The sequence below is a fragment of the Myodes glareolus genome, chromosome 6 (genome assembly GCF_982192425.1).
Source record: "Myodes glareolus chromosome 6, mMyoGla1.1, whole genome shotgun sequence".
NCBI lineage: Eukaryota > Metazoa > Chordata > Mammalia > Rodentia > Cricetidae > Myodes > Myodes glareolus.
The window spans coordinates 99,606,791-99,623,341 of NC_142031.1; the positions used below are offsets into that span (position 1 = coordinate 99,606,791).

The following is a 16,551-nucleotide window of genomic DNA, read 5'->3' on the forward strand; positions in this document are numbered from 1 at the left end:
ACTTCTTATTCTAAAATGTGACCCATTAAGCTACCCATGCTGAGCTTGAACTACCTCTGCAGCCAAGTCAAGCCTTGAACTTGAGACCCTCCTGCCTCCCTTAGAGCTACGTTACAGGATTACATCATCCCTGGCTATTGAAGCACCTTTAAGTATTAAAAGCTCCATAGATGGCTTAATTGAAATTGCATGTATTACTCTGTCACACAATTACAGTCAGAGTAGAGCTTCACAGACAGCTGCTGGGATAAAGATCTAAGGGAGGAAAAGAACATGAGAAGTACAGAGCCCAGGCTTCTTCTGTTAAAATAAACATCTCCCTAAAGGGTACTCGGTAAAATCAGCAAAACATCAGCAGCACACTTCAGTATCCAGCTGTTTATAGAACACAGCTAAGCACCAAGATCTAGATGAACTTCTACTACACCCCGTGCCCACTAGCAGAGCTCAGCACCACTTATACCTATGATTCCTGGATAAAACTCCTTCCTCCAGTCTGCACACTGTCCCAACAGGTCTTGGATGAAGGTGAGCTACGGGGCTAGGTATTAATTATGGGGCTGAAATTAATGGGGCATCCTCTCCCAAGGAGACCCATGAACACATCAATCATGGTATCCTGAGAGGGTAGAAATAGAACTGCCAGGCTCAGAAGGCCAAGACTCAGAGTCAGGTATTGCTTAGTAAAAGCCAAGTCACAAGGAACCACACACTAAAGAAGTAGAGAAAGGGCTGGAGAGGAGGCTCAGCAGTGAAGAATGCACACTGCTGTTGCAGACAGCCTGGGGTTAAGTGTCTAACACATCAGACTGCTCTCAACCACCCGGAACTCCAACTCCAGAGGAGCTGACACCCTCTTCTGGACTCTGCTTGCACACACATGATACACATACATACACTCACTCAGACCCACACACGAACACATAAAAATTTTTCTTAAAAGTAAATAAGGAAACAGAGTGCCTCTTGACCAAAGACAAGGCAAGGTTATAATCAAAGGACAACGGATAAAGGAAGGCATGACTTTTCAGGGGCCATTATTATAGCAATCCGACACGGCCAGTGCTCTACATAGAAAGAAACAAAGAAGGCTTGCAGGCACAAAGAATGTCTTTACAAGGAATAAAACAGTGTCGCAAGAGCAGTGGCCTCCAAAGACCAGAACTGAAGGGACAGGGGAAGCTACGCACTGTCTACTACCACCCTCTACATCCTTCCTCCAATAGGAGATGCACTTATCAGGTTTCAAAAGCGGAAGATGCTGGAGGATTTCTGCATATTATATATTAACTGAGAGACATTGAAAAGTTGGGAGGAACACAGGCATTACATTAAGGAGAGTGTTACGTTTGGTAACATACAAAGGGTTTTATAAGTTACTAAGAAAAAACAAATACCCCATTGCTCTCTACTTTCTCTCTCACATACACATAAAAAAGACAAAGCAAATGACTAAATTAGTACCATGTCTATTAAATTAACAAGTAATCTTTGAAACCTATAATATCAAAATTAAGAGTGTAGAGGAACTGGCAGCTTCACATATTGCTATTAGAAGAGCAACTTTAGCTGGGCAGTGGTGGCGCACACCTTTAATCCCAGCCCTCACAGGCAGAGGTAGGTGGATCTCTGTGAGTTTGAGGCCAGCCTGGGCTACAAAAACTAGTTCCAGGACAACCAAGGCTACATAGAGAAACCTTGTCTTAAAAAACCAAAACAGAGAGAGAAAAAGAGAGAGAGAGAGAGAGAGAGAGCAACTTTCTAATGCACCTTCTGAAATGTGTGTGTGAATGCTTACTAATGTGTAATATACTACTGGACTGAGGGTATCACTCACTAATGTGTAATATACTACTGAACTAAGGGTATCACTCACTACTAATGTGTAATATACTACTAATGTGAAATATACTACTGGATTGAGGATATCAAAACCCTTAAAGTGTACATAATTTGGTCTACAAATTGGGATTTTGCTGATGAATGAGGCAGGCATCCATATGGGTTTATATTACAGTCTAGAGAAAGTCCTTCAAATAATAAATCTAGCAATCACCCTATACAAAGGGCCAGTGTTGCCTAGTAACACTGCAGTGGAACTCAACAGTTAACTCATCCAAGCTCAAAGAGCTTCAAACATGCATCTTAGAATCATATTCTTTAATAAATATGGACTATCAATATTCAACAACTTGAAGAAAAGCCATTCACATGAAAGATTAGCATAGCACAGAAGAATTTCACCAAAATTAATATCCTTACAGAAATAAGACAGAACACTGTCTCCATGACATTTTGACAGTATGTGTATTGGGTACCTCCAAAATTACGGATCAAAGCCTCCAAAATTCAAAAGGAAAATCATTTGTAATTAGATTTCTATACCAGCACCCAAATTGTTGATGGAGCTTAAAACAAGAATACAAATACTTAGATTTTCAAGAACTCTACAATATATCTCTTCCTCTCCCTTTGAAAGAGAGAATTTGTTCAATTGGAAGAGCATCTTTTAAAGCTATAATAGACATGGCAGTATCAAATGACACAGAGACAGTGAGGGTGAAACAGCCAATGAGAAAGCCTAGAATTAGTACACATGTGAGATCTACTTGAATTGGCACTGCGGGAAAATGGGAAAAGAATGATACTGGCTCAATCAGTTATCCATATGGAAGGATATCTATGTCTGTATCTTGTTTTATATGCTAGAGCAGAGAAAAAAAAGCTAATTTCTATTTAAATATCAGGAAAAGTAAAAATCGTTAAAATTCTTAGGAAGGATGTATGGCTATTAAAGAGATCAGAATTTCTTAAAACTCTCCCTCTTCCCTCTTTCTTTATGCATATTCTTTTCCTTCTCTGTTCTGCTTCTCTTCAAAATCAAAGTATTAACGAATCTGAGTTCATTAAAATTAAGACTCCTAGGGGCTGGAGAGATGACTCAGAGGTTAAGAGCACTGGCTGATCTTCTAGAGGTCCTGAGTTCAATTCCCAGCACCCACACAGTGGCTCACAACCATCTGTCATGAGATCTGGCGCCCTCTTGAGGTGCAGGTGCACATGCAGGTGATCATTGTCTGCATAATAAAATTGAAACTCCTGAATATTAGCAGTGTCAAAGAAAAACTCTAAGTCATAGCCTGCATGCAGGTATTTCTAATACATGTAATTACCAAAAGCTTAAAGTCTAAAATACATGAATAATGCTTTCAATACACATCAACAAACAGCTCACTTAAAAGATGAGTAAAGACTATCTTCAAAGTAAAAACTGAATTGCCAGTGGGCACATAAAAAGATTGTCACAGAGATCGGAGAGATATAAGCTAAAACCAGATGAAATACCATTTCACACTGTATTGGCTTGATAAAAGCCGAGGTCTGCAACACTGCCACTGTGTGAATGTGAAATGTTCTGATAAGCTCGTGTGTTGGAAGATTTGGTCCCTGCTGGTAGTGCTGTTTGGGAAGATTATGGCACTTTTAGGCACTGAACCTATGTTGCAAGAGGCAGGTTGACGTTTTATAGCCTGCTCCTACCTTCTGTTCTGTTTCTTGGGAGCTGATAAAATGTAACCAGCCAGCTTCCTCCTCCGACCACCATACCTCCCTGCCTGTTGCCAAGTCTTCCCACCATGACCCGCTGCATCCTTCTAGAACAGCACACCAAAATAAACCCTTGCTCCTCTAAGTTGCTTCTGTCAAGGCATCTGATCACAGCAACAAAAGACAAACTATTGTACCAGGTAACAGTGAAGCTACAGACTACAAGAAACTCTCCTACCTTTCTAGTGAAAGGAAACAGACACTAACTATGTGGCTACAGCCAAAAACAAAAAAAACTCCACACAGTCTAGGAGTGAGTAACTGTATTCCTAGGAATAGAGGATCCAGGAGCAGCTGACAGACGGTTTCCATCATCACACGTATTTTTCACTATGACCCACCCAGTACACTTATACTTATTTTACTGAAAATTCACAAAATACTCTTTATTCTTACTACACATGACATGTTCTTAGAGTTTCCATGCTGGCTTGTTTCCCCTTCTTGAATGTTGTTATGACTCACTGTCTTGCTTTTACAGCACTAATAGATAAACATACCCAGGTGGAGAGATTCCGCCTGAGACAATGTTCTCATGTGCATCTTCTTGTATGGACACAACAGAATGTTCACTATGGCATTCTTTGTCGGAAAAAAATATTTAATAATGAATTAAAACCGAAGCTATTTCAAAGTGGGAGAGACATGCTGAGGGCAGGTTTGTGGGGAATAGAATAAGGAAGTTATGGGTGTGCATGGTAAAGATGCATTATATACACATATGAAATTATCAAGGGATAAATAAAAAATTAATAAATATTAATTTAAAATAGGGGTCATATTCACACAATGGACTATGATATACTAAATCAAATGAAAGAATTATGTCTATGAATACAAATCTTACCAGCTTAAAACTAGATAAACCAGGAATGATAGTGCACTGACTATAAACCCAGCACTTAGGAGGTTGAAGTAGAATTCAAGTGAGTTCAAGACCAGCCTAGACAATATAGTGAGACCATGTCTAAAAACATTTTTTAATGAAAAAAAGGAAAAAATATCAAAACAAGAAAATTTCACATGAATACATAGAGTATATCACTTGGAAACACTTTTTACACATGCAAAATAAGATACTGTTTGGAGACATATTTATGCATAGTAAATATATAAAGTATGGCCAGGCGAGAGGCCATAGTGAGTTTCAAGACAGGCTACGTAAAGAGGGCCTGTCTCCAAATATATATATATATATATATATATATATATATATATATATATATATATATATACAGAGAGAGAGAGAGAATGAAGACATGCTCAGGGAGAAAGAATGAGATTAAAAGAGAAAAAAAAGCAATACGAAGAGCCAAGTGAACATCTACATGCTAAAATATTAAAACTGCCATCTTTAACTGAACCTGTTGCCTCCCAGAACAGCAGCTTCCTTCCAGACAGACTAAGCAAGCTAGAGACAGACGCAGCCCAACTGAGCTCAATCATAAAAACGCACACCACTCATCGTTTAAAATTACCCTCTTTAGTAATCAAGTACTTACACTGAGTATCTATATTTAACTAAGTAACAAAATTCAGAACATGCACCAAAAAAATGCAACAGGTACTTGTGGGTGGATGAGATGTCACAGCAGATGCCCCAAACACAGCCATGTGCCAGTGAGGTTGAGTCACTTGCAATATGCCAAAAAAGGATATTAAGGCTCAGCTGCCACAGGTTGCAGTGAGCTGCTCTGCCTTCCCCATTAGACTTGCCAGGCATCATTACAGAGTGCTGATCAGACACTTAGACAACATCAAGATTACAAAACTCACTAAAAATGACAAAGTACGGCATCCTGCAAATAGAACAAGCCTGTGATCAAGTTACCACACATCAGAGAATTTAACAAACTGCAGAAAGTTCATGGGATAATTCCCTGTCATTAACAGTGGCCCCTTCGGTCTCAGTATATATTCTATCTAAAAGGATCAATCTGGAATTGGTGAGATGGCTCAGTGGTTAAGAACACTTGCTGCTCTTGCAGAGAACCCAGGAACTTAGTTCCTAGTATCACATCATGGTTCACGACCCTATGCTAACTCCAGTTCAACGGATCCAACACCTTCTTCCAACCTCTCTGGCACCAGGCATGCACATGGTGCCCATATGTACGTTCAGGCAAAAAACTCACATGCATAAAACAAAATAAATCTAAAAATATGGAAATCAGTGTAATGTTTTTAAAAATTAAATCTAATGCTGTAATGTATTTTTGCTATAATTTCAAAAGTGTCTGCTTGTTTGTCAGGGAATGTCAATTTTTAGAATGATGTATAATAGAATTATGTTAGCAAGACAATAAAAAGTCTCCCGAGTCACAACAACAAAACTACTCTGACCCTGTAAACTAAGTAACCTCTCCGTGAAACACCTGTCCCATCCACCCACTCGCTTAGCCCATGAGGTACCATGGCAAACACACAGAAGCATACAAATAAGTTCAGTAAGATCTCTGTCCTTAAGAGACTGAAGGCCTAGCGATGGAGCTTAAAAGTGCACACAGTCCTAAGGATACAGAAAAAAATCCAAGATCCATAAGTGAAGTGAGGATGAATTATCACACTTTTTAAAAAAAGAATCTTGCTTTTATTTGGATCTTGCCTGTCTGTTCAGCTTATAAATCAAATAAGGAAAATGGGTACTAAAATAGCATTTCTTTAAGGATAGCTAGCTATAATTACTAACAAGATTGTATTTATAACTTCAAAACGTCTTCTCATATGAAACTCTGTGTGCGTTGTGCCCTACATGGAGTAAACAAAAATTAGAATATGGATCCCAACTATTCCCCATAACCCAGAGCTCTGCAGGTCTAAAAGAAAGAGAAAAGAGAAAAAATGAAATGGTTCAGTGGGTAAAAAGGCACTTGCCATCCAAGCCTGATGACCTGAGATCAATCCTGGGACTCAGGTTGTCCTCTGACTTCCACATATGCATTGGGGTATATACATGTTCACACACAGAGACAGACGAAATATAAATAGATACAATATAATAGGATAAAAGGCCTAATAAGTATCACTAAGAGAAAACCAAAAATGCAACATATGGGGCCACTCATCTGGACCCCTCTCTGAAGCTGTTGCTGAACTTTCTCTCTGTCTTTCATTCTCTCTCTCTCTCTCTCTCTCTCTCTCTCTCTCTCTCTCTCTCTCTGTCCCCCACACACACACACACACAGTGGCATTTCTAGTAAGAAAAAAAATGGGGAAATGTCAAAACATCAAAAAGTCACTTGACTGACGTCCCAAAGACAAAAGGTGGGAACCAATAATGACAGATATTTTACTCTCTGGCTTACAAAGAGGGTACACCCCAGTAAACACATCAGAAATTGGGAAGATCATATATTGAAAATGTATAAGAAGTGCCTAATGTGTCAAGCACACTCCTGGCTGCATGGTTGAGTGGCTGTGGTGTCTGTTATCCTAGCTACTCAGGAGGCTGAGGCAGGAGGATGACATAAAAAGACTTGGCATAATATAGACATGCATTGGATGCCCTGAGGTGGAACAAGACCACTATAGTGCTCTTGGGGAAGTGGGTACAGTTCTGATTTGAATGCAAGAAAGTGTAGTATAGAGGGAGGGACAGATCACAAAATATCTAGCCAATATTCTTTAAGAATGCCAAGGTCGACCTGGGGGGTGGTGGCACACACCTTTAATCCCCGCACTAGAGAGGCAGAGGCAGGCGGATCTCTGTGATCAAGGCCAGCCTGCTCTACAGAGTGAGTTCTAGGACAGCCAGGGCTGTCACACAGAAAAACCCTGTCTTGGAAAACAAAACAAAAAACAAAGAATGTCAAGGTCATTCATGATAAAGAAAGACTTAATAAAAAAAAGACAGGCTAGAGAAACTGAGGATACTGACAATTAAACACCATTTGTATTCTGAATTAATCTTAGTCCATGAAAGAGGAAAACAGCTAATCTCAAATAAGAACTACAAAATGATCAGTAATGGAAAAACAATGTGAGTTTCTATCCTACTTTGCTTCTCTGGTGCTCTGGGAAACACTGGCCACAAACAGCCTAAGGGATGGACTTATTACACCTTAAGGGCTCTAGACCATCACCGAGAGAAGCAAGGCAGAAACACAAGCAGGAACCCGGAGTAAGAACTAAGAGCCAGACCTTGGAGGGGTGCTGACTGCTAGCTTGCTCCCCCAGGATACTGCCAGCTATACTTCTCATACAGCGCAGGCTGACATGCCCAGAGATGGCGCTGCCTACCAGACTGAGCCTTCTCCCTCCATCATTTAAAAATCATGAAAATGCCCTTCAGACATGCCCACAGTCTGTAAAGTTAACAACCAAGATTATTGCTGCAATTTCCTATATTATTTTTCCATCTTTTCTGTAGATCTAATTTTATTTCCAGATGAAATGTAGAGCAGGTTTTTGCAATTCTTTTTTCTTTTTGTTTATGGGTTTTTTGTTTTGTATTTAATACATCATATCCAGGTGTGAGACTGGATGTTTTAACCCCATTGTGAAGAGTGACTCATTCTGGCTAGCTATTGTATTTTTGTATTAAGGGAGATTAGCAAACGATGGCAGACACGGTAGCTCTAAACCCAATCTTACAGTGTGTCAGGTTGCAGTAAACAAGAAAACAAGCCAATGAAAGAAGAACACACACGCTGAAACCCAAAGAGATGAGCCAGAAAAGAATATATGAGTGGTTCCAGTAGAAATAAATGTCCACGCATGGACACACGCACTTATGAAATAAGAAGAATAAAATGTCAAAAATTAAACAAAAACAAATGAATTGAGAACTGGCATGTAACTCTATGGTCAAATTCTTCGGTAGCATGTGTGAGACACTGAGTTCAATCCTCAGCACACATTGTACACACACACACACACACACACACACACACAAACATTTCCTTAACTCGACTAGATTAGTCAGTAATGAGAGCAAGACTTGAAAGCTACCTGTGATGAACAATTTTAATGAATCCGGTAAGAAAGGTTTATTGTAAAGTAAAGGCTAAGTTAGTTCTGTACATACCCAGACTTCAAGTCCGTTATTCTCAAACAGTTTGTAGCATCCAGCCCCACCTTTCCATTTCGGACCACGCTAGATATGAATGGGGACAGCATTGGAGAAATTCGGTTCAAGGCAATTTCTGGAGACATTTTAACTTGATTTATGAGTCACCACTGAAAGTAGAAAGAAAGGAAAGTGATCAGTTTACCAGATACAATACAGAAATACAGACGTACCAAGTTTCCTGGAAGCTAGCACAGTGCTCAGAATGTCTCTCGTATGAGCAAATGCTCTATAACCCAGTAATACCTCTACCATTAGTCTTCCGGAAGAAACCAGATCCCTGCTGCTCAGATAGTCAGGGCATGGGCAGCTCCATGCTGTTCAGGAAGGAAAGGAACCCTTGAAGAACAATTCCCTCCTCCTTTCCAAAGACGACCCTCCACTAGCACAGTACCCTTAGGCTGCACAGCTTCACAGCACAACCGGCCCTTCCAATGGTTGAGACGGAGAAGCCTTCCCTAACGTCCCTTCCTAGTAACACACAAAACACATGCCGCTGACTTAGGAAGCCCTCTATCCAGTCCCCACGAGGACAAAGAGCTTGATGGGCAACAACAAACTCTAAAGCAAACACAACCAATTATTACTTACTAGACACCATTTATGGCTGAATCCCTTTCTTAGTAAGTCCTTCCATGGTGGACTGTAATTACCTGTATACATGAACTCTCCCCAACAAGACTAAAACGCAAAAGGCTCACATTAACAAATGCATTCAACATGTGCTTAGTATTCAGTAACATTTTAATAATAAATAAATTAAGTGGTAAGTTCAAATAATAGATTTTTAACCAAATTTGAAGCAAGCTTTATTAACTACTGGTCAGGACCATGGATACTGGTCAGGTCTATACATGAGACCCATGCTCAGAATGTGGCCTCAAATAATAGGTTTAATAAAAAATAAACTTCAAACGTATTTTAAATAAATGATTAAGGGGAGCAAAGCCGGAAAAATATTTAGGGATGGAGAGAATATACCCTCAAAAACTGATAGGGTGAGGGGCACCTGGGGAAATGGTTCAGTGAGTAAAATGCTTGGTAAGCATGTATAAACATGCACAAGTTCAGATCCATGGCAACCACATAAAAGCCTGACCCAGAGACACACATATGTAACCCAGCACTCGGGCTTGCAGCAGACATAGACACTATACATATATACCATGTACACACATACACTATACATATACACACACAAATATACCAAGCACACACACATATACTATACATATGCACACAAATATGCCATGCATACACACATACACTATACATATACATACAAATATGCCATGAACACACAAATACACCATACATATACATACAAATATGCCATACACACACACATACACACTATACACAGACACACAAATATATCATACACACATATATACACAAATGACAGGGGAATAAATACAGTAGAATCTGAGGAATAAGTGAAGCAAAAAAAATGTACTTAACACTTAAATTATAAAAACATACTCCTGTCTAGATACTAAGCACCAAAAAGTAATTGGGTCTTTTTGTCTTTGATTTTTCAGGTGCTACGCCATAAATACATAGCAACAAATCACATCAACACTACCTGGATATTAAAGGAACTGGAAGAGAGAGTGTATGAATTCCTAATAGACTTCTAAATGAAAGCTGCTACTTTAGAGGTGAATAAGTCAATTCAAAAGATCGTTGTCTTTCTCAAACTGAAAGGTTAATCCCACATTGAGAGCTAATTAATTTCCACCCAGTTACAATTATGAGTACCTGCTGTTCTGGTTCTAGATTCTACACACTGTGGCACATAAGGACTTACAAGTTCTGCTAAATTGAATACTTGTTTTATCATTTTTGGATATCAATAAAGGAATGACTATAGAGATCTTTCCAAAAAATACCATGGTGGCACCAGAAATATTTCTGAAATGGTTAAGCTTTATATCACATACTTTAGTTCCAAATGATTCTTTCCTAACTCCTTGGTAGATGCCTTCCCAATACCATTCTAATACATCATCACAAGCAAGAGTACATGCTTCCTCTGCTGTACTATCTACCATAAAAGAATACACATTTCATAGCATCGCATCACTCCTAAAGCACTTCTACATGCAGTGTTGCCACCCATAGCCCGTCTAAGGCCGGTTTCTAATTCCCATTTCCCAGATGACATGGGTAATTGTTTTTTGAATAATATACTATCACCTTGATGTCAAGACTTTTCTTTCTAAATTCTGCAGTGCTTCTATCTGATTTCTTCCCACCAATGCCACAGTTCCTGAAGGGGATCTTATTTACGCCACAGGAATAGCCATCTGGTAGAAGCAAACAGAAAGATCTCTCATGACAACAAATGATTTTTGTCATGATTTTTTCCCCACAGTACCTATCATTTTACCTCAGATTTCTTAAGAAGTAGAAACAAAACTAGCACATTCAAAACCTCACACATGAGCTATTACTCACCTTTCTGGACAGCTATCCACTCCACACACACACACACACACACACACACACACACAAAGCAGTTTCTAAATGACTATTGTTTCCATTTTGTAAATACAAAACTAAAGGCCAGCAAGATAAAGAAAGTGACTTAATGTCGCACACAAAGCAAACAGAAGGATTAGAATTCAAATCCAGACCTCTCTCAAAGTCCGCTATTCCTGCTTTCCTCTCAGGTACTCGTTTCATTGGCCACTGCAGAAAGCATCAAGGTGCAGTTTTAAAGCGCACACCTTGTCAAATGTGAGGACACGGTCAGGAATTTATCCACATGATTGCTTTACAACTAGAAATCAACTAGGCTACTGCTGACCGAGGGCTAATGCCAGCCTGAAGGATTCACTAGCTAAATGCCAAAAGAAACAAGATGACTCCAGATGCCAAACCACGCTAGTGATTAGGACAGCCTCTTCCCCTGCAGCAAGTGTCAAGACTTCCGGATCGCACCTGAGGGAATGGATTTCTGTCTTTATTTCCAGAGCGGCCATAATACAGTTTTTGACTGTGCAAGGTTTTGTGCAGCTCTTAGATGTTTCAGTTTTGAAGTGGGAATTCTCTAACAAAGAGGGAAAACTACACTGACTCCAAAACCCGGAATCTGGAAAAAAAAATGGTCCTTTGGTACAATATGCAGGGATTTGTATGGGTTAGAAGCATACCCCCCCACACACACACACACTCTTTTACACATGGCATCATTATAACGGATCTCACAGAGGCAGGAATTTTTGGTGGCCAGCTTTCTTGAATGCTTGTTTTGCAATTTGTATTTCTTTCCTGGTTTTGACGTACTGCAGGAGGAAAATGCAAATGTATAATATTTATAGATCTCTGCTGCCGCAAGGTAAGGTCGCATGAGGTCTTTCAGTGGGCTGGCTATCTGGGGAATACAAAGACGTATAACAAGCACCGACCAGGCTCTTGCAATTAGGTGGATGACAAACACGGAAACATGTGCCCCGTTGACGTCATGGAACGGAAAGGGGTGGCCTCCTGCTGCATCATGTTCACGTCATATGGCGCACGAGGGAAGTTACGTTGGGGGAGCAATTTCTCCACTGGGCAACATCGCAGAGGGATGGGGAGCGCTAACCGGTTCAGATCCAAAGAATGGCCGGCCACCCATTCTGAGGAAAACCTAAAGGGTTCCGACCCTTTCTCCCAAATTGTATGATTCCCCCCCCCTCCCATCAAGCGCAAAAAGAAGCAGGGTTCATCAGGGGCCAGGAGTGAGCAAGATGTGTGGAGATAGAGAGAGATAGAGAGAGAGTAGCCTCGGGTCTTGGGGGCTCGTTCTTGAGGGGATCCGCGTGCTGGGGGCGAGCGGGGCATCTTTGGAACGCGGGCCTTCTCTTGAGGGAGAGGCTAGCTCTCTGGCCATACTCAAACATGGCTCTCTGCGCCACCTGTGCGACTGAGATCCAACCTCCCCGCACCAGCCCGGGTCCAGGTACCTGGAACTCAGTCCGATCAGTAACCGGCGACTAGACGGGGTACAGGTTACCCGAGCGCGCCCCCGACCGACGCACTGACCAGCGCGCGAACCGCGGGCCGGATGCGCGCGCGCTCCCCCGGACGTCCCGCCCCCCCCTCCGGAGCCGGGCGGGCGTGCGCGTACCCGCGCCGAGCACAGCCGGAAGCTAGGGAAGGCGGCCCGGTAGTGCCTGAAGGTTCGCCGCGGCGACCGCCTCCAGCCGAACGAGCTACGTCGCCTCTCGCCGTAGCGGCTGAGCCCTGTGCCGTGAGGCGGGGCGGGAACATAGGTGCTAGAAGAACCAGGAGCCGCCGGAGGCAGGGAATGTTTCACGGGCATTAGGGTGGGCAACCCAAACAGGCGTGGGGGACCGGCCGCGTCGTTAGGGAGGAAGGAGCGGCGTCTCTGGTTACGGGTTCAGACAAAGGGCAAAGGGCAGCGTCGGGGTCGAGCTAGAGCAAGGCTTAGTAATGGCGGCGTCTGGGGAGCCCGGGAGGCCCTGGCAGGAGGAGGTGGCGGCAGCGGTGGTGGTGGTGGGTTCCTGCATGACCGACCTGGTCAGGTTAGTGCGGGGCCGCAGTGCAGGGTCTCGGGAGGGCAAACCACACAGTTGGGTGCTCGGGCCTCGGATCTGTGGGCACCCGCCGTGGAGTTCTGCTGTGAGCTTCGGGTTTTCCACAGCGCGACTTCTGACGTGGAAAAGGAAGAATTCAAGTCTGGAAGTCAATGGCAAGGGAAGGGACCGGGCGCCCCCACTCCTTACTCCCCAAACCCCTCACCTGGTTTTTTGGCCAGGCTGTCCCATGATATTTTAACCTCTGAGAGAACGGACCTAACTTACAGGGTTGTTATGAGGATTACAAGAAGTGTTTTGTCAACCAGACTCATCTGGGTATTACTCGGTTGAACACGTGTGAAATAAGGCGTCGAGGCGAAAGACACACCTTTTCACTCTGTCGACATTCCTGCAGTGTTTCGTATATACAGTTTATTTTTGTGTAGAAATGTAACCGTGGGTCAACCTTGTGGTAAAACCCAAGTGGGAGTCCGAAAAAAAAAAGCATAAGAATTATAACTACTAATCACTATGATCGAATAGTGATGAAAAAATATGCCAAGTGAAAATAGTTGAGTTAGAAGACCTGTCTGTCCCTAAACCTTTTCCCAAATGATAAGAGAGAACCTTGAAATAAGGCCTTGGTGTAATCAAAGTAACCAAATCCTCACACCAAACTACCTATATCTACTTTTAAAAATAGCTCCAAGGTCTTCACATATCCAACTTACTCTTGCTAAAAATAATTATAAATTGTTCAGGATCATCAAGATGTCTTAGGACAGTGTTTCTAAACCTGTAGGTCGCGACCCTTTAGGGGTTCGCATATCAAATATTTACATTATGATCCTTAATAGTAGCAGAATTACAGCTATGAAATTGCAACGAAGAAAATTTGATGGTTGAAGGTCACCATAACATGAGGAACTGTATTAAAGGGTCACAACACTAGGAATGTTGAGAACCACTGACTTAGGGGGTAAACCCGACGACCTGGGTTCAGTCCCTGGAGCCCACTGTGGTAGAAGGACAAAAACTGACTCTTGGGAGTTCTCTGACTTCCTTCAACATGTGTGATGCACACGTACACATGCAATAGATAGGACAGATAAATGTATGTTATCAAATTAACAAACTCGACGTCAAAGGATAGAACTCAAAAGGAGACTAGTAGGGGCAGCTGTGATTGACAGAAACCTCAGACAGTACATTGCAGGGACTGGAGCCGATGGCTCAACAGTTAGGATCATTGTTTCACAGCCACCAGTAATCCAGCCCCAGGGGATGCCCCACGTGGCCTCTGAGGACACTGCATTCCTGTACCCAAACCCTTGCATGCCAAGTGAGCACTTTACCATTGGACTACACTCCTAGCCTTTTATTCTTTTAAGACAGAGTCTCACGAAGTCCCCCATGCTAGACTTGGACTGTGTAACTCAGGCGGGCCTTGACCTTGCTATCCTGCTATAGCTGGGATTACAGACCTATACCACCACATCTGACTCCAAATTTTAAATTTTTATTTTTCCGAAATATTTGAGCTGCAGGATTTCTGTATCACTTGGGAGGTAGGAATAATTTACCACATTTCTAAAAGGTTACTTTAAAAATGTAAGCTAGACCATGTACAACATACCAAACTTAAACATTTACTGTCTGGAGCTTTATAGGGACGTGTGCTGACTTCTCTAGAAAAACATTCATAAGCTTCCTGACCAAGTGTCTTAAACTATAACTACATTATCTGCCACTTAAAAACAATCATGTCTATCTTGACAATAACTTATGACAAGGTACAGTGTCATCCTCTTGAAGCCCATCATAACTAATTGATATTCCTAGTGGTGGTTCTTCAAGAAAAGGTAAAATGCAGTATTCACTTTATATAAAAATGGGGAGTATGTTTGACTTTAGAAATAGTTCCATCAAAAACATACCAAGTTGAGGGTTGTTACTCAGCTGTGCTTGTGAAAAGTCCTGAGCTCAGTCCAGCACCTTCTGTGAATATTGAGCAGCAAATACTGCTGAGACCTCAGGACCGTCTGCGGTGCTTACTCCTCAGGCTCAGGGTGTGGGGAATAAGCAGTGGCAAAGGCTAAGTTTATGATGTCGGAATTTTAAAGTCTTGTTTCAGAGATCGAGAGAGTTTAGGGGATATTGGTCCAAGCCCCTCGGTTTATAGATAAGTCATCCAGAATCATTCACTCAGATCTCTGCATAAAATTGTGTCTGGCTCTGTTAGTTACAGATGTGTCATGAGTGTATTACTTTCCTATTGCTGATGAAACAATTTGCCACAGACTTAATTGACTTCATATTATTGTAGCTCTGGCGGTCAGTCATAAGCCTGGCTTAGCACTCACTGAACTAAAATCAAGGAGTCCGTCGGATAGGCTTCCTTTCTGAGGGATATCAGGAAGAATTTGATTTTTTCACTTTTGTACCTTCTCTGTACTGATTTCATCAAGACCCCTTCATCTGCATAGTCAAAAATGGCATCTTTCTGACTCTTACTCCATGTGCACTATGAAAACCCTTGTGGGGGCTGGAGAGATGTCTCAGTATCAAGAGCACTGGCTGCCCTTCCAGAGGATCCAGGTTCAATTCCCAGCACCAACATGGCAGCTCACAACTGACAGTAACTCAAGTTCCAATGGATCTGACTCCTTCACAGACAAGCAGGTCAAACACCAATGTACATAAAAATGATAATAAGAAAAGAACCCTTGTGATTACGTTGATCCCAGCCAGGTAGCTCAAGATAATCGCCTTCCTTTATAGTTTCTTATTGGCTTATTCATTGCCTTAATACTCCCTGGCTGGTATACGATATATTTGCAAGTTGTAGAGATTAGAGTATCTTTTGAGAATATTTTACCAACACTGTAATATGGGCATCAAATAACCATCACTTAGGGAACTTAGGGAATCTTTGGATCTTTTCAGTCCATCCTCACATTTACAGATGAGATGACCAAGAGTTTAAATAGCTGACCCCCGATCACACAGCCAGTTAGAGGCATAATGAAGGCTGGAGCACAGGTCTTCCAGAGTTTGTCTTTCCTCCCATCATTCTTTTTGTATAGTCTTTTTGTATAGTCTGTGTGGAAATTTATAGTCTATATTCCCTGTGTATCTTGGACACTGAAAAGGAATAACAACTAAAGCTCTTCAGAACTAAAAATAGCATCTTCATTACTCTCCTTCATCCGTGCATTTAACCATAGTCAGCCTAGACATCATGCCTGTACTATAGAATCACTTTGGAAATAAAACCGCTTCCCTAACTAAGCCTCTTTGGAAGGCATCCAAGTCCAACTTACTTTATATATTACTGTGTACCAGACA

The 16,551-nt window shown here is 41.7% G+C and overlaps 2 protein-coding genes across 3 annotated transcripts in view; one reads left to right on the forward strand and one right to left on the reverse strand.

Moving 5' to 3' along the window:
• Babam2 (BRISC and BRCA1 A complex member 2) overlaps positions 1–12,773 on the reverse strand; it is a 362,656-nt gene extending 349,883 nt beyond the window's left edge. The window contains exons 1-2 of the mRNA XM_087907383.1: positions 12,628–12,773; positions 8,633–8,784 (exon numbers count right to left, since the gene is read on the reverse strand). Coding sequence (XP_087763509.1) covers positions 8,633–8,760 — 128 coding nt within the window. The 5' untranslated portion in view covers positions 8,761–8,784; positions 12,628–12,773. The remainder of the gene's footprint in view (positions 1–8,632; positions 8,785–12,627) is intronic.
• A 284-nt stretch (positions 12,774–13,057) lies between these two features.
• Positions 13,058–16,551, forward strand: part of Rbks (ribokinase) — an 88,766-nt gene continuing 85,272 nt past the window's right edge. Inside the window, exon 1 of one of the 2 annotated variants that reach the window (XM_087907384.1) lies at positions 13,058–13,209. In XM_087907384.1, the coding sequence (XP_087763510.1) occupies positions 13,118–13,209 (92 nt within the window). In that variant the 5' untranslated portion in view covers positions 13,058–13,117. The remainder of the gene's footprint in view (positions 13,210–16,551) is intronic. The other variant, XM_087907385.1, reaches the window with a different exon arrangement.